Genomic DNA, 22770 nt, shown 5'->3' with positions numbered 1-22770 from the left:
TGCCCACCTCTCAGCCAGGGAAGCCACCCGCAGCTGTACACCCTGTGGGGATTTGGGATGGAGAAAAGCAGGAGACTGGTCCCAGAGAGCTGAGGTGCATATCAAAGGAATGATCTCAGTGAGCCCAGACTCTTGCATCTTCCCATACATAGAAAAGCGCTAAATTCCTTAACTTGAGATGTCTGATTTTCTTTAATTAACAGTAACCTTTTGATGTTCCAACTACCTGGTCTTTGCTGCAAAAACTCCTACATATCCTGGTTCCCCCCTTGCCTCTTCGGAGCCGTCCCTCTGAGTGATCTGAGATGCTGTGTCCCAGGCTTGAACTCTGCAGCATGTCCACCAAATAAAACATAATTCTCGACTTTCAAGTTGTGCATTTTTTCCAGTCAACACTATTAGACTTATGTAATGTATATACTATGAACATTTATACAAGTTTGAAATACTGAGTTGTAAACAGTGGTTACCTAATACCTATTCTATTCAATTTATTCTGATTGTCTAAAAAAAAGACATTTAAAGTGTTGGTATTTTCAGATCAGAATCCAAACAAGGCTCACACAAAGCACATGGGTGTTGCTTCTCTTAAGTCCCTTCTGATTGACAGCAATTCTCACAGCGTGCGTTTGTTAAAGAAACTCAGTTATTTGTCCTGAAGAGTTTTCCACATTCTGGATTAGGTTGTTTGTGTCTTTAGATGTTCTTTAAAATAATCCTCCGTCTCCTGTATTTCTTGTAGAATGGGAGATCTGTGGATGGGCTGAAATGCAGGTTCAACTCCTTTGGCGAGAATACTTCACAGGAGTTGTGTGCTTCCAAGTGTATGACATCAAAAGGCAGATGATGTCTGGGTGCCTCGGTTTGGGGGCTGCTGTCATCCCTGGGATGGCTGCTGTCAGCCTGTTCCCCACCAGCCTTTCAGCTCAGTTTCAGCAGCCACTGAGAATCTGGGCTTAGATCTATCATGGCACTGGGCATTGCAAGGTGGCGGTTACCTAAGTCTATCACCCCTTCTACATTTATAACCTGGAATCCTTCTATAAAGAACTTTCCTTCCACACCTATTTGGTTACCCTAAAATACTCTTTTTCCAGGAAAGTCCAGATACATGATTTATTCTGTCCTTTTAATCAATTTTCAGAATAATTTTTGGTTTCCTAGTAACCTCTGTAGATCTCTAATTATATACATACATGCTTATAAATGTATATATATACTCATATATATATTTTTATGTATATGTATATATTTATATGCATAAAATCTTGTGTATTTTATGCACTTAAGGATTTTTATATAATTGGTGTGTTTCACTCTACAGCAGGAGATATTCTTTTGGAGGATGAAATTACTCCTTCTTCAGTGGGCATCAGTGGGAGCCCCTTCAGGTTGGCTCCTGTGTCCTGTTGATATAATCTCAGTAGTCTTTGATAGCTTCCTTGCTTTGGGGCTCAAGGTGTCCCAGACTCGTTAAGCTCATTTCCTGCCCCAGTAGCCTACCTTTCTTTCAGGGAGCACCTGGTCCTTTTTAGTGGGAAATGAGATTTAGCAACCACATGTGAGATCCTGGGGCACTCATTGCTACAGGGCTGCCATTGCTTCCAGGTCCTTTGCTGCAGACAGAGGTGCCCAGATATTAGGTTTATTAGGGAGCTCTCTCAGGATCAACATCTGTGGAGGGGAGGGTCTTTTAGAGCTGTCCTGAGTTGGGGCCCCAGCCCAGGTCTTTATTACCCTGGACCAGTTATTAGATGTGAGTTTCCCTGAAAAGGCAGTCTGACCATGGTCAAGACTATCGTCTTCAGCTGAAGCCTCCCAGAAAGCCTCCCTTATCACTCCCAGAAAGTGATCAGCGATATCGAATAACTGCCTTCTAATTTTTCTAATTCTCTCTTCAGCTGTGTCTAATATTTTGTTTAACTGAGTTTTAAATTTCCATGACTTGACTTTTTATTTCTAGAAGTTCTATTTGTTTCTCCTGAAGTCTGTTTCTTTCTTCTATTTTAATAGACTATCACTCTGTTTTCATAATTCTCTCTTTTATTTCTCTAAATAAAAGTAAATAATTAAAACTAAATGTTTTTCCACTTATGGTCACCATGCTGTACATTACATCCCCAGGACTTATTTGTTTTATAGCTGGACGTTCTTACCTTTTGATCCCCTTTACCATTTTGCCCACCCATCTCCCTACCTCTGACAATCACCAATCTCTTCTCTGTATCTATGAGTTTTGTTTCTTCCTTAGATTCCACATATAAGTGAGATCATACAGTATTTGTCTTTCTTTGTCTCACTTAGTTCACTACTCATAGTTACTTTAAACTTTCATTCCTACAGCTCCAACATCTGGGTCATTTTCAGTCTAGTTGTGTTGATTGCTTTGTCTGTTGACAATGGATTGATTTTTCCCTGCTTTTTTGTATATCTATTAGTTTTGTTGAATATCAGATATCATGTGTTAATTTAAATGGACACAAACAGTGTTTCCTTCTGGGAATGGGTATGTCTCGTCTCTTATCCTGTCAGGTCAGCAGTGTGGGGGGAGGTTTGAATCAACTTGCTTTGACCTTGGTTTGGGTTTTTTTGTTTTTTTTTTTTTTAATTAATTTATTTATTTTTGGCTGTGTTGGGTCTTCGTTTCTGTGCGAGGGCTTTCTCTAGTTGCGGCAAGCAGGGGCCACTCTTCATCGCGGTGCGTGGGCCTCTCACTGTCGCGGCCTCTCTTGTTGCGGAGCACAGGCTCCAGACGCACAGGCTCAGTAGTTGTGGCTCACGGGCCTAGTTGCTCCGCGGCATGTGGGATCCTCCCAGACCAGGGCTCGAACCCGTGTTCCCTACATTGGCAGGCAGACTCGCAACCACTGCGCCACCAGGGAAGCTTCGGTTTGGGTTTTATTATTATTTGAGGACCTTCAGGGTGCCAGCAACTTCAGATTCCTTGTGGGGACCTGTGCCTTGTGCTTAGGATAAGGGCTGGGGAGCAGAGTGCTTTCACTCTGTCCTATATTTTCAGCTGTCCTGCATGCCCGGCACACAGAAGGGACCTCTACACGCATCTGCCTTTCCCTGGTGGGGAACAACGCTGCTCAGGCATCTGTGCTGGCCGGGCTGGAGCCAGGGGGCGGGCGGGGGAGGGGTCTCTGGTCCCGGCCCAGGGTCAGCCTTGGCAGGCCCTGTGTGCCTGGGGCTTGGGGGTGAGGCTTTCTCAGACTTCTGCCTCTTCTCCCTGGGATGGCCGGACCCCCTTTGTGTGGGTGGTGGGTTTGTGTGAGTGTTTCCAGCCCTCCCTGTTTAGACATCCTTTAGGCACCAGGTGGGACCCTGGACCCAGGCCTGTTTCCTGTGCCCCACTCAGAGGGAGGGGAAGTCCTTCCCCATCTACTATGTGAGTCTCGAGTGGTGGATGTGAGGACACACCTTCCCCACCCTCCACCCACCAAGGACCCTCCACCTTCAGCTGAGCCATCGGGAAGGGGGCTCTTTGAGGAGGGTCTTCCGTGCTTGTGATTTGTATATACTTTCAGGAAGGAAACTTCAAAAATATATGAAGCTAAAACAGGGGGACAGGCTGCATTGAGAAAGCATGATTTATGTGGCTCACGTGGGGCGTGGTTTCCTGCTGGGGACAGAGGAGGACCCTGGGGACCAGGGCTTCCCAGGGGGGATGAGCCAGCTCACAGAAGGGTCCAGATCATCCTGCCACCCCCTCGCCCGAGTTCAGAGGGTTGGCTGAGCGTGCTTGTCGCCTGCCACGTGCAGAACCTGGAGGCCCACCGAGGACTCCTGCCGGGAGGGGTGCAGGTGTGACCCCGTCTGCAGTGGGAGCCGCTGGGAGGAGCCGCGTGATCGGAAGCCGGAAGGGGTGCTACAGGGGGCGGGTCTGCAGAGCAGGGCGGGGCGGGAGGGCTGGCAGCACACGGAGGAGTGGCAGGAGGAGGCCGCGCGCACAGGCTTGTAGCTCGCGGGCAGGCACACGGCAGGCTTGCGGCTCACGGGCACGTATACACCTGGCTTGCGGCTCACGGGCACGTATACAACCGGCTTGCGGCTCACGGGCACGTATACAACCGGCTTGCGGCTCACGGGCACGTATACACCTGGCTTGCGGCTCACGGGCATGCCGGTCGCCTGGCAGGGGCTGGACGTGCAGCAGGACGGCTGGCAGGAGCTGGGCACGCGGCAGGCGGCCTGGCAGCCCGAGGGGCAGCTGGTGTGGCACACGGTGGTGTGGGGCTGCGCTGGTGTCGGGAGGAGGGTGGTGATGTCTGCAGGCTGCCTCCCCCGGGGCCTTTATACCCGGGCCGTGGGCGTCCCAGCGACACAGAAGCACAGCTGTTGACTTCCTCGTGGCTGCGGCCATCGTGCTTCCCCAGCATCTTGTTATCCTGGGACACGCTCTCCTGTGCTGCTCTCCACCATAAATTAGTTTGGCTTTGAGGCCAGTTCCTCCTTCTGCAAACAGGATGCTCTGGTTTGCCTTCCCGTGGGGTTCGTGGTGTTTCTCCAGGCCATCGCTGTGCACAGAGCACCCCAGGATCCACTCAGAGTGCTGCACCCTTTTACTCCTTTTTATCTCATGCCGTCAATGATGACTTTGAGGCCGTCATATATTTTGGGTTTTTATTTCACACAGGAAAACATTGAAACAGGAGTCTGCAAACTGCCGTCTGTGAGACAAGTCTGTCCTGCTGCCTGTGTGTGAATGAAGTTCTCTGGGGCACAGACACGTCCGTACATTTAGTGTGTCTAAGGCTGCTTTTCCCTGACAGCGCTGAGTCATTGTGAGCGAGACCATGTGGCTGCAAAGCCTGAGATACTTACTCTCTGCCCTTTACAGAAAGTTCGCCAGCTCTGCCTTATCGTAATCTACAAGAACTGATTTGTTCATGCAACAGATTGTACTGTGGGCTGGCAACAGAGACGTCCGGCCTCATGAGCCTTCCAGGGCAATGAATAAATGGAAAATGAATGCATGGAATCATTCTGGGGGGCGCTGAGGCCTGGAAAGGAAAGCAGGTTCAGCTGATAGAGAGACGTGGGTGCTGGTGGGTGGTCTGGGGGCCTCGGGGAGGAGGCGATGCTGAGCCGGCACTGGGTGCAGTGAAGGGGCGGGGGCGGGGCTCCAGGCAGAGGCAGGCAGGGGGGTGTGAGGACCCTGCTGCAGAAACCGGCGTGTTCCAGGAGCAGCATGGGGTGCTGGGGAACGGGTGCAGGGGGACTGACTCACATCATGGAGGGAAGACGAAAGATTCGGTAAATTGAAGACACATCAGTAGAAAGAATCCAATCTGAAGAAGAGGCACAAAGAGTTAAGAAAAATGAAGAGGGCCTATGAGACCATATCAGAAAGGCTAACATGCAAGTAATTTCAACCCAAGAAGGAGAAGAGAATGACATTGAAGCCTAAGAATATTTTGAAGAAATACGGGACAGAATCCCCAAATCTGATTTTAAAATATTCCAGTTTACAGATCCAAGAATCTCAGACCACCCCTAAGGTCCCAGCACCGTTAGGCACAATGGAAAGACCATGGATTCCAGAGTGAGGCCGAGCAGCCTCAATGCCTGCTTCTCCATTTGCAGTGGTGAGAACGTGCACACATCCTGGGATCCTTCCAGATCTTCCTGATTGAACATCTGTGCAAATGGGGTATCCCCTGCCCCTTGAATGGTGGCAGGATTGATAATTGATCAGTTACGAGAGAGTCCACGTAAAATGCTTAGCTCAGCCCTGGCACAAAGCTGGAATCATCACCCGCCGTTACGATTATGGCCATAACGTGGCCACAGCCCCCAGTGAGGCGCCCGATCCTGAGGGAGAACCTTCTGGATCACTGAGTTTCCAAATCGAAATGGGGGATGCTGGTGCAGTGAGTGTGGCCGTACTTGTGTGGACAAAGGACAGGGTGTGTAAAACTGGGGAGGGCCTTGAAAACCATGAAGTGGGGCCCCCGTCCCCACCTGACGGCCCTTCCCCATCCAAGCCAGGCTCTGATTCCAGAAATCACAGGGCCGCTGGGTCACCGTCAGCCTCCAGCTGAGAAGGAGCTTCCTGAACTGAGTCACTGCAACCGGAAACTCCAGGAAGAGACCCGAGGGGGCCGCCACAAGGAAGACACCCGGGTGCCTCGTGGCCAGGACGCCACAGCCCGGGTATGAAAGCTGCCACGGGGAAGGAGCCTCCGGACCAGCCCTGTCCTCTGCCCTGACCACACCCAGCCCCATGCCGCCGTGTGCCACGCCAGCTGCTCTGAGGGCTGCCAGCCGGTCTCCTGTGTGCCCAGCTTCTGCCAGCCTTCTTGCCGTGTGCCTCTGAGACACAAGCCTGCTGTGTGTGTGCCCGTGAGCTGCAAGCCCATCGTGTGTGTGGCCCCCTCCTGCCAGTCCTCTGGGTGCTGCCAGCCCTCCTGCCCTGCCCTGGGTGACCGAGCATGGGAAGACGGCTCTTGGCCGAGGGGCGAGCTCCCAGCGCTCAGCCCGAGGGACCCCACTCTGTCCCCCGAACTCACAAGGTCAGTCCTCACCCTGCTCTGCGTGGATTGAGGGCAAGTCACTAACTTCCTGAACTGACCCCGTTTAGGTGAAAAGGTCTTCTGCTCCGCAGCTGATACGTGGTGCCCCGCGTCCCCCCACCCCGAGTCTAAGTGGAAACGAGATGCTCCACTGGCAAGCAGGGCTCCTCCGCCTCCCGATGGGGGGGAAGGAGCCCCGTGGGGACCTTCCGTGGTCCCCCCGAGATGCCCACAGCCCGCCCCCAGGACTGCGACGCGTCCCCTCACACGGCAAAGCGATTTTGCCAACGGGAGTAAAATAAGGGTCTTGTGATGGGCGATGGTCCTGAGCCATCCGGGCGGGACTTGGGAGAGGGGCCAGGGAGACGGCCACGGAAGGGGAGGCCGCGGGAAGAGGGAAGCCAGACGCTAGGTCACGAGCCGAGGATGCGTTGCCTCTGGCTGAAAGGCACGAGGATTCTGCCCAGAGCCTCCGGCGAGAAGCAGGCAGCCCACGTCGTGACTGTGGCCCATGAGACTCACTCCCGATTTGGCCTCCACAGCTGTGAGGTGACACTTTGTGTTGTCTCAGCCACGTGTCCCTGGCACTTGTTAGGGCAGCCGCAGGACAGTCCAGCTTCTTGACGGCACGGCCTCGGACTTCCACCCTCCCTCTGTGGTCCTGCCAGCTGCACCGTGACCATCAGTGCCGTGGGCAGAGGTCGGGGAACGAAGGGAAGGAGGGGAGGCACTCGGGGCTGCGGAGCCGGCTCCCCTCGCCCTGCTGTGCAGTCTTGGAGCTCATTCTTCCTCGGGGGCCCTTCCTGCTGGGCGGTAGGACCCTCAGCCCCCAGCCGCGGGAGGAAGCCCCTCCAGCTGGTCCTTGCCCTTCTCTGGCGCTCGCTGTAGCTGATGCTGTTTCTGCCCAGGTCTGTCCCCCTCCAGGCTCTCTCCCCTGGCCTGAGTCGGCCCTGTCCTCTCTCCCGCGTGTGGGGACTCTCAGGCCACCCTGCCCCTGAGCATCCAGCACAGGTTCTGGGCACCTTGGCACTGGGCAGTGCTGGGCCTCCCTGCAGGGGACTCTGTCACACTCCCGGTGACCCCCTGGGAGCCCCTCCTTTGCCTGCAGAGGACATAACTGCCCCAGTCCCTCCTCCTCAGGAGCGGGGGACATGGCATAGCTTTCTCCAGGGACGGCTCTTGACCTCGGCAGGCACGGGCCTGGACCCCTGACACAGAGACCCCCTCCTGGCTTCTCCACCCTCTCTAGGGGGCTGGAGTTGGGGAGAGGCTGGGGTAACGTCCAGGGCTGCAAAGTATTTGGATTTTGCTGGTTGTTTTGAGGATCAGTACACAGACATTTCAATTTGTACACAATTCTTAACGTACGTACCAAAAATCTAAAAAATCATGTAGTTGTGATTCTTTTCTGAACAGTTATTCGAGTGACTTTCCAGCTTAAAATTTGGAGGCAATTTTCCTTGACAGGATACCAAGTACCAATATCTTCAAATATTGATATGCTGTTACATCGTAAGTCCCACTATTTCACAATTTAATATCACATACACTACATACTCAAATTGTCAATGGTTCACAGCACATTAACAAAGTTACTAGAAGAACTGGACTACCACGACCAAAGTTGTTACAGAGTGCACAAAATTCTGCCCAGGAGAGCCAAGGTCAAGGGGTGAGTGCTTTGCTTTAGGAAACAATTCTACCAAAAACAACGTGGGAAGAGAAGTAATTTAAAGTGTTCAACACATTAAATGCGCAACTGACTCCAAATTGCCATGTAGTATGCTTTGTATTATAGGATATAGAAGCTACCCCCCATCAGTGGAATGTTAAGCTGACACTCAAGACAATCAAAACCTCCCATATTCAATATCCCACTATTTTCTCATTGTACCAAAAGATAAACAGCAAGTGATTTCACATCTTAAAAAAAGGCATTTACCTTCCTTCCGTGCCGACAGCGCTCTCTCAAACATGGTGAACATTCCTAAAACCCACCGGACTTTCTGTAAGAGTGGCAAGCACCAGCCCCACAAAGAGACACAGTACAAGGGCAAGGATTCTCTGCATGCCCAGGGACAGCGGCGTTCTGACAGGAAGCAGAGTGGCTATGGTGGGCAGACTAAGCCGATTTTCCGGAAAAAGGCTGAAACTACAAAGAAGATTGTGCTGAGGCTTGAATGCGTTGAGCCCAACTGCAGATCTAAGAGAATGCTGGCTCTTGAGAGATGCAGGCATTTTGAACTGGGAAGAGATAAGAAGAGAAAGGGCCAAGTGATCCAGTTCTCAGCTTCATATTTTGTTTTATTATGAAGACAATACAAATTTGAGACTGTTTACTTCATTTAGCTTCAGTTGGTTTTTTTGGAGGGGAAATAAACTAGTGCCATCCAGAAAATTCTCCTTGGGAAACTAAAAAAAAAAAAAGCATTTACACTTAAAAAAAGTGGGATGAGGTAGGATTCCCTCCTTTTAAAAATTGTTTCTTGAGCTACTAAAAAACTTGCATTTACAAAATAGTTGATAAAAATATTCCTCTGGGTCGTACAAGAAGGGAAATAGGGACCACTGATAGGACTGGGTGTGTGTGATATTAATCAGACTTGGCTTCTTTCTCTCCTCCTTCATCAGAGGTCAGGCTGTCCTCGTTTTTAGTTTCTCCGTTTTCTGCAGGTAAGTCTTCTTTAGTCTCTTGGTTAGCCACTTCAGCCTGTTTTCCCTTTGCTCCCCTTCTCCCTCTTGTTTGCAGTTTTTTTGTCTGAAGATACATTCTTTCCTGCCACCTTTTTTGACTTCGTTTCCACTTTTGCAGGAGGCGGTTTAGCTGACAGCCTCGCCGGTCTCCTTTGGGCTCCTCCTTCACCACTGCCTCAGGGGAGCTGACCTTCCTCTTGGGCGTCATGGCTGCAGGGCCAGCGCGTGCCGGGTGCCTGCGGGCTGTGGTGCAGGGGGGAGCCTTTGCAAAGCTGGGCCGCCTGGCCGCTGCCAGGGTACTGTCTTAAACAGCACACACGTATGGTGTCCCGGTGTGGAGGCCAGAATTGGAGATCAGGGTGTGGGCAGGGCTGGTCCCTTCCCAGGGCGGCGAGCGAGAATCCATCCCCTCTTCCGGCTCCTGGCGTTTGTTTGCTGGCATCTCTGGGGCTCCTCGGCTCGTACAGGCATCACCCCGATCTCTGCCTTCATCTTCACAACATCTTCCCTCTGCTCATGCCTCTGTGTCCAGAGTTTCCTTGTTTTTTTTTTTTTTCTGATAAAGACACCGTCATATGTCTTTGGATTAAGGCGCAGCCCACTGGCCTCATTTTAACACGATCACATCTGTAAGGACATCATTTCCAACTAAGGTCACATTCAGAGGTATTGGGAGTTAGGACTTCAACATGTCTTTGGCTGGGGGACACAATTCAACCCACCAGAGGGGCAGCTCAAAGCTGCAAGACGAGTCCGGCCCCTCCTTCGTGCACCCGCGTGGCCGTGCCGCCGTTCCCCTTGTCCTGTGGCATCTGACCTCTTGGTTCCTCAGGAACCAGGAGAGTCCAATTTGAGGATCCCGCCTCACCTGACACTTGACGAGCTCACCGTGCGCAAAGGCCCCACTCGTGTCCGGAATCACGGCGATTATGGGAGGACGGTGCAGGCCCGCGTGTGGGATGGCCCAGAAAGGGCCGGCTCAGCCCCTGTGGTGTGAACGTGGGCCCCTCGAGCGCAAGGGCACTGGGGCCACCCTGGGGAGGGGGTTGAGGGGATGCCCAGAGAAGGCACCGCCCCCAAGACAAGGAAGCTATTGCCACAGCCGGGTGCCAGCGGGGAGCTCCTTGGGAACCAAGAAGTAGCCCAAGGAGCGCCATCAGGGCATCCTTCCTGTTGGAAGGCACATATCTAGAAACTTCCATCACTGTGATGTCACATGATCATGAGGGTGTGAAGTGCAGAAGGAATTCTTAGAGCACCCACTACTCCGGCACTTTCTCACCATCCTTGCTTTCAAACCAAACCTCCCTGCTAGGCCTGTTTATTTTCACCCGTATCCAAGTTATGTCACCTCCTGGCCTTTCCGACACCCTCCCGGACACCCCCAGGGTGTCACCTGCGCTGTCCACCAGGCAGGGGAGAAAGGCTTCGCGGGTTGCTCATGTTTCATGGGATGCCTTTGAGGGTGGTGACTGTCCGTGTCTTAGTCACATGGATGATAGATGTGTCACGGTGACAGAGGTGCACGCCTGAGATCTGGAGGCTCTCGGAGGATTTAGAAATGTCGTTTTGTTACAAACATGTTCTAGAGAAGCTCTCCAAAGTAGAGACCTGGATGTCCCTAACCGATTCTCTCCTTCCGCGTCTGCGCTGTGGCCTGACCGGCGTGGACACCCACAGCGCCAGCAGTCAGCCTGCTTTCTGCTTGGTGTCACTTGGTGCACATGCGGCCACGTGTGCCTGCTTGTGTTGTCCGTGGCGACACTGCTGTCCTGTCAGGAACCCCGAAGACGCCCTGCTCATCCTTCTGATGGACGATTTGGTGTCCCTGTGGGTTGTTGGTTCTGGTTTCCACGTGTGTTAACTTCCCTGTACCTCACTTTTCTTGGGTTGGGGTGAAGTGGAACCTTCTCTATGTCTTTTTAACTCTTTGTGCTATGCAGAGTCCATCAAGGCCTTTGTCCATTGTCCATATGGAGATGGTTATATTTTCTTAAAACTTGAATGAACAGGTAAAGGGTACAGGTCTTGAATAAACTCGGGCAAGAGATTTAAGAGCTGAGGCAGGTTTGCAATCTGGCCATTTCCTGTTTAAAGGTCCTCTTCGCGGTTTGCTCTGTCCCCTCTTCCCTGGATGGAGCTGAGCTGCGGTGGGTGCAGGACCCCCCAGGAGGAACCTTCAGTTCCTGGTCCCTCCTGCCTGGCCTCCACTGTTCTGCTCCTACGGACCTCATCAGCCTGTTCGTGACTGGGGGATAAGTAGGGTTCTGGATGCTGATGTCATCAGTCTGACTGCTGCCCACTTGACTCTAGTGCTGGTGGTCCACTGAGACTGCAGGCTCATCCTCCTACTGTCCTGAGGGTTTGCTCACAAGGTGTCATTTTTGCTCTGTGCCTCCTCACTCAGGCCTTGAAATCTTGAGTAGAACGAGTGATGTCTGAACCGACCCTGCACCGCCCTCGGGGCCCACAGGCGCTCGTGCGCAGACCAGCACGCAGGCAGCCCTCCTCTGGGTGGGCACCTCCCTCCAACAGTGCTCGTCCTGGACTCTCAGATCCCGACCCAGCAGGGTTTCTGCTGCTCCGCACGCACCTTTAACCTGCACAGGCAGCGGGGTGGGCATGGGAGGAGCCCAGGGCCCGCTCAGGGTCCGAGCCTTCCGCCCCCACGCCCGTCCCCCTTGCCGGCTTTGGGGGGGGTGGGCCCTGGGGTAGGAAGGGACACAGGGCGTGCAGACGGCACCCGTGCTCAGGTCCTGTGGTCTCTCAGCTGCTTGAACTCGGATTCGAGACTATGTCTTTGAGGAGGACCCCCTCTGGGGGTCCCCTCTGGGCAGCCACTGAGTGTCAAGCGAGGGGGAGAGGGGAGGTCCCGGCGCCAGCAGAGGGGCAGGGGCTCCCAAGAGACAGCAGCTTGTGGGGGGCAGACGATCCAGCCGGTCAGCAGCAGGACGTGCCCGAGTTGGGGACGCAGCAGGTGGGGCAGGAGCACGCTGGGTGGCAGAGCAGGGACACGGAGGAGGCCGGGCAGCAGCAGCTGGGCTGGCAGGAGGAGGTGGGCACAGCAGGCGGGGCGGCAGAGGAGGGACACGGAGGAGGAGGGTCTGCAGCAGGACGAGGGGCGGGGGGTGGGCTGGCAGCACGAGGGGGCTGAGCAGGGGGTGGCATCACAGTACACGGGCTTGCAGCACACAGGCTTGCAGCACACAGGTGTGTAACGGGCTTGCAGCAGACAGGTGTGCAGCAGACAGGTGTGCAACAGACAGGCTTGCAGCAGACAGGTGTGCAGCAGACAGGCTTGCAGCAGATGGGCACACAGCAGGCCTGCTGGCAGGGGAGCAGGTGCAGCAGGAGGGCTGGCAGCTAGACTGCTGGCAGCACAGGGCCGTGCAGGGGCTGGTGCAGGCTGGTGGGCAGCAGGGGCTGGACACACAGCTCACTGGGGCACAGACGAGGGTCAGGCAGGGGGCCGGGGTGCAGCAGCTGGGGGTGCAGCACGGGGGCTCGCAGCAGCTCTCTGGGCAGTCGTCCACCTGCCAGCAGGAGCCGGTGCAGGAACCGGGCAGGCAGAGCCGCTGCCGTTGCTCAGGGCGCTGGAGCAGATGGACGGGGTGGACGCGGCCATGGTGGGGGTGGGGGGGCTGGAGGAGGGTGTGAGTGTGGGTGTGAGTGTGAGGGTGAGCGTGTGTGTGTGAGGACTGTGAGTGTGTGTGAGTGTGTGTGAGGTGCTGGGGATGTCCGCCTTTATACCCCCCACCCCAGGGTGTGCGCGTGGCCCCAGCAGGAGGCTCCCACGCCTGCCCTTCCTTGTTGATGTCTGGAGCTGGTTGCACGAGACCCTCATTAGGGCTGCTGTGTTTTCTACAATCAGCTTTTAGTCATTAAACTTGTATGTTGCAAGAATCTGTTTTCCCATCTGTTCTTTGGCTCCGGAAAACTTGTAGGGAACATACGACGCAAATTTCTGCTGAGTGACTGCCACGGTTCTTAAGTCACATCCAGGTACCAGCTGGGCGGGAGATAAACTCCCAGCCACAGGCAGCCCCTCCCTCATGCCAGCTGTGCCAGTGTGAGAACACGACAGGGAAAGATGCCCAGCACTACTGCAGCCCAAACTATAAAGCGCCTAAGGGGAATGTTAGGAAATTAAGTTGTGAACAAAATAGTAAACTTTACCGAAGAACACACGCACCCTGTGTCCACTGGGACCCGAGAGAGTTGTGGGCAAGAAACTTGAGGCTGTAGAATCTCCACTCTCCCTGGATGGATCCATCGCTGATGTAAGTTCAATCAGAACCCAAAAGGAATCTTTTTGGTATACAAAGTGAAGATATTGAACCACCAGAAAATATTCGCAATATAAAATTTAAAAGTCTTTACAAATAAAACAGAAGTAGATTTGATGGGTTATATGGTAATGCTGTGTTAAACTTTTGAGGAACTGCTAGACTATTTTCCATAGCAGCTGTACCATTTTACATTTCTACTGGTAATGTACAAGGATTCCAATTTCTTCACATGCTTATTGATATTTCTTTTCTGTTTGTTTGTTATTCGTTTGTTTTAAATTATAGCCCCCCTAGTGGACATGAGGTGGCATCTCCTTGTGGTTTTGATTTGCATTTCCCTAATGACCAGTGATACTGGGCTTCCTTTCTCGTGCTTGTTGGCATATCCTCTTTCGAGAATTGTCAGTCAAAGTGCTTTGCCCATTTTAAATTGGATTGTTTGTCTTTCTGTTGTCGAGTTATAGGAGTTTTTAATGTATTCTGGTTACTAGGATCTTATCAGAATTATGATTTGCAGGTATTTCCCCTCATTCTATGGGCTGTCTTTTCACTCTCTTGATAGTGTCCTTTGATACATAGACTTTTTATTATTAGTATTTTTAAAATTTCTTTATTTATTGGGTTGGCCAACAAGTTTGTTCAGGTTTTTCTGTAAGATGGTATATAGCAAAACCCGTACGAACTTTTCGGCCAGCCCGATATGTTTTGGCTGTGCCCCGCGGCAGGCGAGATCTTAGTTCCCTGAACAGGGCTCGAACCCACACCCCCTGCATTGGACGCGTGGAGTCCTAACCACTGGACCGCCAGGGAAGTCCCATAGACTTTTAAAATTTTTATGAAATCCAATTTATCCAATTTATTTAAATTTTATTAAATCCATCAGTTGAATGCTCGGTTAAGCTGCTCCAGCAAACATAGCACATCTGTCACAGGAGCTGCAACTGGGGCTACGCCCTGGTTGAACTTGCAGTTGTCCACTGTCATTTCCCAGGATCCGACTGGTTTTTGCAGGGTCTCGACTGGCGAATGGAGGTATTACGGGAACCGCTCCCACATCCTTTAGTCTTTAAAGCAGCACTAATTTCTGCCACTCCTCCCAGGTTGCAATGCTGATTTTGAATCACTATCCTGACTTGGGGTGGGGGAGGGTAGGGGAAAGCAATTTCAGAGGCTTACCTTTCTTAATATGATAATTCCTTCCAAAGCTTGGAAATGAATGTTGGAGTTGTTTTAAACACCGAGGACATCCATTCCAATTACACCTCCAGGGACACAGGAATGACCGATGGGTTGGTTTGTGGGCCCGGTGGACCCGCTCTGAGCTGGATGTTGCCAGGACTCCACTAAGGACCTCCCTTCCCTCTGTCTCATGTCGACAGCCCATAATGCTCTTTCAGGAGTGAACTCTGCGCTCAACCATCCTTCCGCTTCCCCAGTATTGCTGCATGAGCGAATGCTGGCCGGTGGCGGGGGGAAGAACTGGGATAATTATTACTACATGCACTTGTCTTGATCGAAAGATTCTTCTTTCTGGGGTGGGAGCATTTCCATCAAGGAAATTGGGAAACACTGCAAATCACGACCTTTTTTTGGAAGGCTAGTTTCCCAACATATCACTCGCCTACTCTTCAAAAACCTGTAAAAACAAAACAAAACAAAATACCCCCCACCCCCCCAAATAACAGAAATCTAAGCTGGTTGACCAGGAAGGGAAGGACAATCACCCCAATAGAAAGTTTGGTCCCTCTCCCAGCTCCCGGATCTGAGCCAGTCCTCGGACAGGCACACCTTGACCATGTCCAGTACAAAGTTACCAGTAGTTTAACAACCAGCTTGCAAAATTCCTGAATATTTAATACTTGCCTCTTGCAACTTGGTACAAGTCAGCTCCAGACGGCTCCAACACAATTGCTGCCACTAAGCTGATTGGCTGCCCATCACGTTCCCCGTGGGAATCTGTGTTCTAGGAACCACCTTCAATAACTCCCTGCAAGATGCCTTCACAGAAGTCTGGCTTTCATTCCAGTCACTTCCACCTGTTTTTTTAAATTCCCCCTATGGGTAATGGTTTATTGAGTTTTGATTTATTTTTCCATTTTTTTTTAATGTAACCAAAAATCTGTGTTTGTTTATTCTCCTTTCTTACAAAAAGGTAGCATGTTATACACCTTGGTCTGCACTTTGATTTTTCCCTTACTGATACGTCCTGGAGAACACTCTGTAGCAGGGTTTCAAGACCTTCCTTACTCCTCTTTACAGCTGCATAGCACTCTATATATGAAAGGAACACAGTTTATTGATGGACAATTGTTTTTCCTCCTGTATTTTGCTATTCTGAGTAACACCGCAATGAATAGATATCATTTACTGATTTTGCCGGTGTATCTTTGGGATACATTTCTAGCATTTTATTATTTATTGTTTATCACTGGATCAACATGAAATTTTGGTAGACCCTGTCAAATTGCCCTCTGTATTGGGTAGTTCCATTTTGCACTCCCACAAGCAGTGTGTGAGAATGCCTATTTTGTACAGTTTTTCCAACTGCATGTGTCATCAAGCTTTTGACTTTTTGTCATTCCGATAGCTAGGAAATAGTATCTTTTGTGGTTTTTAAAATATTACCTTTCTCTTAATATGAGTTTGAGCATCTTTTCCAAGTCCATTTGCATTTCATTTTCTGTGAGTTGCTGTTCATATCTCTAGCCCACTTAAAATATTGACGTGTTGGTCTTTTTCTTCCCTGATTTTTGGCAGCTCTTATATTAGTGATATAGCACATTTTCTGTGGTACAAGTTGTAAATATTTTCTCCGACTTGTTTTTGTTTTTGTTTTTGTTTTCTCCGACTTGTTTTTTGTCTTATACTTTCCTTACGGTATTATTTTATCACTCTACCATCTATCTATTTATCTTCTATGTATCTATCTATCTATCATCTATCTATATCTTTCTATTTTATTTTTATTTTATTTTATTTTTTTTAAACATCTTTATTGAAGTATAATTGCCTTACAAGGGTGTGTTAGCTTCTGCTTTATAACAAAGTGAATCAGTTATACATATACAATATGTTCCCATTTCTCTTCCCTCTTGCATCTCCCTCCCTCCCACCCTCCCCATCCCACCCCTCTAGGTGGTCACAAAGCACCAAGCTGATCTCCCTGTGCTATGCGGCTGCTTCCCACTAGTTATCTATTTTACATTTGGTAGTGTATATATGTCCATGACACTCTCTCACCCTGTCACATCTCACCCCACCCCCTCCCCATATCCTCAAGTCCATTCTCTAGTAGGTCTGTGTCTTTATTCGCGTCTTGCCACTAGGTTCTTCATGGCCTTTTTTTTTTTCCCCTTAGATTCTGTATATATGTGTTAGCATACTGTATTTGTTTTTCTCTTTCTGACTTACTTCACTCTGTATGACAGACTCTAGGTCCATCCACCTCATTACAAATACCTCCATTTCGTTTCTTTTTATGGCTGAGTAATATTCCATTGTATATATGTGCCACATCTTCTTTATCCATTCATCTGTCGATGGACATTTAGGTTGCTTCCATGTCCTGGCTATTGTAAATAGAGCTGCAATGAACATTGTGGTACATGACTCTTTTTGACCTATGGTTTTCTCAGGGTATATGCCCAGTAGTGGGATTGCTGGGTCGTATGGTAGTTCTATTTGTAGTTTTTTAAGGAACCTCCATACTGTTCTCCATAGTGGCTGTATCAATTTACATTCCCACCAACAGTGCAAGAGTGTTCCCTTTCCTCCACACCCTCTCCAGCATTTATTGTTTCTAGATTTTTTTTTTTTAATATTTATTTATTTATTTATTTATTTATTTATGGCTGTGTTGGGTCTTCGTTTCTGTGCGAGGGCTTTCTCTAGTTGTGGCAAGCGGGGGCCACTCTTCATCGCGGTGCGCGGGCCTCTCACTATCGTGGCCTCTCTTGTTGCGGAGCACAGGCTCCAGATGCGCAGGCTCAGTAACTGTGGCTCACGGGCCCAGTTGCTCCGCGGCATGTGGGATCTTCCCAGACCAGGGCTCGAACCCGTGTCCCCTGCATTGGCAGGCGGATTCTCAACCACTGCGCCACCAGGGAAGCCCGTTTCTAGATTTTTTGATGATGGCCATTCTGACCGGTATGAGATGATATCTCATTGTAGTTTTGATTTGCATTTCTCTAATGATTAATGATGTTGAGCATTCTTTCATGTGTCTGTAGGCCATCTGTATATCTTCTTTGGAGAAATGTCTATTTATATCTTCTGCCCATTTTTGGATTGGGTTGTTCGTTTTTTTGTTATTGAGCTGCATGAGCTGCTTGTAAATCTTGGAGATTAATCCTTTGTCAGCTGCTTCATTTGCAAATATTTTCTCCCATTCTGAGGGTTGTCTTTTGGTCTTGTTTATGGTTTCCTTTGCTGTGCAAAAGCTTTTAAGTTTCATTAGGTCCCATTTGTTTATTTGTGTTCTTATTTCCATTTCTCTGGGAGCTGGGTCAAAAAGAATCTTGCTGTGATGTATGTCATAGAGTGTTCTGCCTATGTTTTCCTCTAAGAGTTTGATAGTGTCTGCCCTTACACTTAGGTCTTTAATCCATTTTGAGTTTATTTTTGTGCATGGTGTCAGGGAGTGTTCTAATTTCATACTTTTACATGTTCCTGTCCAATTTTCCCAGCACCACTTATTGAAGAGGCTGTCTTTTCTCCACTGTATATGCTTGCCTCCTTTATCAAAGATAAGTTGACCATATGTGTGTGGATTTATCTCTGGGCTTTCTATCCTGTTCCATTGATCTATATTTCTGTTTTTGTGCCAGTACCAAACTGTCTTGATTACTGAAGCTTTGTAATATAGCCTGAAGTTAGGGAGCCTGATTCCCCCAGCTCCATTTTTCGTTCTCACGATTGCTTTGGCTATTCGGGGTCTTTTGTGTTTCCATACAAATTGTGAAATTTTTTGTTCTAGTTCTGTGAAAAATGCCAGTGGTAATTTGATAGGGATTGCATTGAATCTGTAGATTGCTTTGGGTAGTAGAGTCATTTTCACAATGTTGATTCTTCCAATCCAGGAACATGGTATATCTCTCCATCTATTTGTATCATCTTTAATTTCTTTCATCAGTGTCTTATAATTTTCTACATACAGGTCTTTTGTCTCCTTAGGTAGGTTTATTCCTAGATATTTTATTCTTTTTGTTGCAATGGTAAATGGGAGTGTTTTCTTAATTTCACTTTCAGATTTTTCATCATTAGTGTATAGAAATGCAAGAGATTTCTGTGCATTAATTTTGTATCCTGCTACTTTACCAAATTCATTGATTAGCTCTAGGAGTTTTCTGGTAGCATCTTTAGGATTCTGTATGTATAGTATCATGTCATCTGCAAATAGTGACAGCTTTACTTCTTCTTTTCCGATTTGGATTTCTTTTATTTCTTTGTCTTCTCTGATTGCTGTGGCTAACACTTCCAGAACTATGTTGAATAATAGTGGTGAGAGTGGGCAACCTTGTCTTGTTCCTGATCTTAGTGGAAATGGTTTCAGTTTTTCACCATTGAGGACAATGTTGGCTGTGGGTTTGTCATATATGGCCTTTATTATGTTGAGGAAAGTTCCCTCTATGCCTACTTTCTGCAGGGCTTTTATCATAAATGGGTGTTGAATTTTGTCGAAAGCTTTCTCTGCATCTATTGAGATGATCGTATGGTTTTTCTCCTTCAATTTGTTAATATGGTGTATCACATTGATTGATTTGTGTATATTGAAGAATCCTTGCATTCCTGGCATAAACCCCACTTGATCATGGTGTATGATCCCTTTAATGTGCTGTTGGATTCTGTTTGCTAGTATTTTGTTGAGGATTTTTGCATCTATGTTCATCAGTGATATTGGCCTGTAGTTTTCTTTCTTTGTGACATCTTTGTCTGGTTTTGGTATCAGGGTGATGGTGGTCTCATAGAATGAGTTTGGGAGTGTTCCTTCCTCTGCTATATTTTGGAAGAGTTTGAGAAGGATAGGTGTTAGCTCTTCTCTAAATGTTTGATAGAATTCGCCTGTGAAGCCATCTGGTCCTGGGCTTTTGTTTGTTGGAAGGTTTTTAATCACAGTTTCAATTTCAGTGCTTGTGATTGGTCTGTTCATATTTTCTATTTCTTCCTGGTTCAGTCTCGGCAGTTTGTGCATTTCTAAGAATCTGTCCATTTCTTCCAGGTTGTCCATTTTATATCTTTCTATTTTAATGTAGAACAAAGGGAAAAAAAGATAGTTGAAAAATTCCACAGCTCACTGATGGTTTTGTTTTTCCCATTTTAATTCAAGTTTCTTTACTGTTTAATCAAATCCTTTGCTCAGCAGTTGGCTGTAGCAAAAAAAAAAGTGAAAAAAAATTGCTCATTGAATGGATAAGTGCTTTATTCAGAGTCAGAGAGCTTGTTTCTAGCTCTCAGTAGTGTCACCTTAGAGACCTCAGTCATCTTCACCTGTACAAGGGGAATGATGCCTGTTGGGCTGACCCCACTGGAGCTGTGCCCAGGTGCTCCCAAAACCCATTCCCCACACCTGCGAACCTCCTGGCTTTCTTGTGGGTTTGCTTGGAACAGCCGTCATCTGCAGGTCTCCTTGGAGGATTGCCTGAAGGAGCCACTTTGCCACACGTCTTAGTGAGTCGGCAATGCCTGGGGATCTGCACCCACCCAGGCTCCCAGACCAGGCTGACAGGGGCGCACCCAGCTTCTTTCTCTGAGATGTGTTCTACGCTCAGCACCCCTGTGAGATCAGGCTGGGACTTGACCTTCTTCTGGTCCCTGATCTGGTTGTCCCAGCCCTTTACCAGGCTCTCCTGGGAGTACTTCCTGAGTACACGACGTGTGCTCCTGGGGAAAACTGCCTCACCTGTGGGGCGTGATGGGGGAGATGTGATAGTGTGCGAAGAGCTCCATGCACAGGTGACTGGTCATCCTCGCCATCACACCTGAGCTGCAGTCAGTCTGACTGCCTCCCCTTCATCCGCTGCCCCTGCCTATGCCCGCCCCACCCTGACCCTCTCCCTATGCCTTTGCTCTGCGGATTTTCCATGATGTCACTTCCTGGCCTCTCCTTGCAGCTAGAGCTTCACTCTTCAGGGCCCAAATAACGTCACCTTCTTTTCAAATCCTTCCTCGATCTGACTCAGCACCAGCTGGCACTTCTGCCCTCTGAATTCCCATGGTGTGTGTCACCTGTACCAAACCGCATAGTTCGTAATTACTGTCTCAGTTTTTAAATTTATTTCAGGTATATGTATGACGGCACACATAAAGTCAAGATAAGTAACTATACTTCCTTGACTCAAGGCCACATTTTAACATCTCTGAAACGGGGAGACATCCTCCAAATGATGGCATATCATAGTTTATTTGGTAGCAGCTATTTTCGCTTAGACGTACATAAAATAATGGAGCATCTTACATGGAAGACATCTTGAGAAAACACGGCCTGTCTAGGATGTGTGTGTGTGTGTGTGTGTTCTTTAGTACTTTGTCCCAAATGGGCCCACTGTGAACATCAAACACCTTGTGATGTGAAATTATCTGAAATCCTCAAGCTAAATGAAGATGCCTAAATTATTATAGCCTTATAGATCTCTTTTTGAGTTTCAAAAGCAAAAAAAGAGCCTTTTCTTCAAAGCCAAATGCATGCCCTTATTTCAAATAAAAAAGGAATAGCTCAATGGAACAAGCATTGAGCACCTACTGTATGCAAGCCCCATGTCTGGAGCCAGAGATACAAAATTAACAGCTTGGCCCTGGCTTCCCTGAGCTCACCTGGATCAGGGTGGGAGAGTCAGTGTAGTTTCTGTTGTTGGAGAGGTGTAAGTCCCAGCCTCTCTCCTCCATCTCCGGCCCCCAAGTGTCCTGAGAGCCGTCAGGTTTTTCTGCAGGAGTAGTAGAAACACAAATCCTATTGATGACACATATGAGGGGTGGATGGGCATGCCCCACATTGCTGAATTTGGGATGCCAGGGTGAGGGGGGCGAGAAGGACAGAGCAGGGGATCCAGAAAAGGTGTCTGCTGAAGCCCCAGAGCCCTGCCTTACAGAACTGACGTGGCTTGGATTTCTCTGGGCAGCTGGCCCTCTAGGACGCCGGGAGCAGCCCTTCCTGAAGGATGCAGCGGGTGGTGGTGGGGGGGAGCCCTTCACCAGGTGACCTGAGACCTGCATCCTGCTGTGTGGTCGGTTCTCGGAATGCAGCCCGGCGTGTCTGGCCGTGGCTGCAGCTGCGTATTTGCAGAGCAAGGGCCACGGGATCACTCTGATTTCTCAGGACTCTCGCTGAGCAAGTAGGGTCAGAGGCTTCACGCGACCTCCCTCAGGGGCCCCGAGCCTTCTGGATCCCGGGCAGGGCATTCTTTCCTGTGTGCAGGCTGGTACCTGAACTGACCCAGCAGACACGGGAGCGAGACTAATTCACCTGGAATGTAAATATTTGGGTTCAGGATGCTGATTTCATACCAACACCCGTGATACTTGCTGTGCATTCTTATCAAACAGGAAGAAAACCAAAACACTTCTCTGATAAAAACAGTTCTGTTTTATGTGGAAACACCTCTAACAATACGTGGTTATCTTACCAGAGTTAGAAACGGTTTTCCAGTGAAATCTCTCTCTGCCCTTTCCGCCTCCATCTACTGGCCATCTTGCCAGCCTCAGCCAGGCGTAGAGAAGGATGGATCAGGAAGGAACCCTAATGTATAGCAAAAACAAAAGAAAAGCAATCAATCAACAAGAACTGAGGTCCAGAGAAGCAGAGTTTCTGCCTCTGTGTTGCTCGACTCATTAGCAGATCCCATAGGACTCCAAGACCACCCCAGGGCATACAGTCACCGTGTAGGGCTCTGGGGACAGGCAGAATGTGGCCGCGTGGCCTCAGTAGTGGACCTTTATCCAGGAAGCCTGTCCGTGGTTGCCTGCTGTGTCTTTATCAGCAACAATACACCTGTGACTGGCCAGAATGCCCTCCTGACTTCAATCCAGGTCAATTCTGATCACATTACCAAGCCTCCCATATAAACTCAGGTACATTCTAAGAGCGTTCACCTGCAAATAACACTCTCCCCACAAATAACCCAGGTTTGATAATGCTTTTGTCTCATGTTAGAAGAAGTCACGTGGTAGGCCCCGCATTTGTGCGGTGACCCAACAGTGCCATCAGGGACACTGGCTCTTTCTGTCTCTCTGCTCTACCACCCTTAATGTTGGCTTTCATTCCCAGATAATTGCTT

At 49.3% G+C, this 22770-nt stretch overlaps 2 protein-coding genes and 2 pseudogenes across 2 annotated transcripts; 1 reads left to right on the top strand and 3 right to left on the bottom strand.

Moving 5' to 3' along the window:
* Positions 1-3723: 3723 nt before the first annotated feature.
* On the bottom strand, positions 3724-4366 carry LOC130708078 (keratin-associated protein 12-1-like). Its single transcript, XM_057544949.1, has 2 exons — positions 4303-4366; positions 3724-4244 (listed from the first exon to the last, which is right to left on the bottom strand). Exons 1-2 carry the CDS (start codon positions 4364-4366, stop codon positions 3724-3726), a joined length of 585 nt encoding a protein of 194 aa, XP_057400932.1.
* A 4126-nt stretch (positions 4367-8492) lies between these two features.
* On the top strand, positions 8493-8831 carry LOC103014157 (60S ribosomal protein L36a-like). Its single transcript, XM_007172749.1, has one exon. The coding sequence runs from the start codon at positions 8493-8495 to the stop codon at positions 8829-8831; it is 339 nt and encodes a 112-aa protein (XP_007172811.1).
* A 280-nt stretch (positions 8832-9111) lies between these two features.
* On the bottom strand, positions 9112-9420 carry LOC103014438 (non-histone chromosomal protein HMG-14-like; annotated as a pseudogene).
* A 2732-nt stretch (positions 9421-12152) lies between these two features.
* On the bottom strand, positions 12153-12837 carry LOC103014712 (keratin-associated protein 10-8-like; annotated as a pseudogene).
* Positions 12838-22770: the final 9933 nt, after the last annotated feature.

This window comes from Balaenoptera acutorostrata, chromosome 4 (assembly GCF_949987535.1).
Source record: "Balaenoptera acutorostrata chromosome 4, mBalAcu1.1, whole genome shotgun sequence".
Lineage (NCBI taxonomy): Eukaryota > Metazoa > Chordata > Mammalia > Artiodactyla > Balaenopteridae > Balaenoptera > Balaenoptera acutorostrata.
Note: the sequence above shows the minus strand (reverse complement) of the source record. Positions and strands in the feature narration are given on the sequence as shown.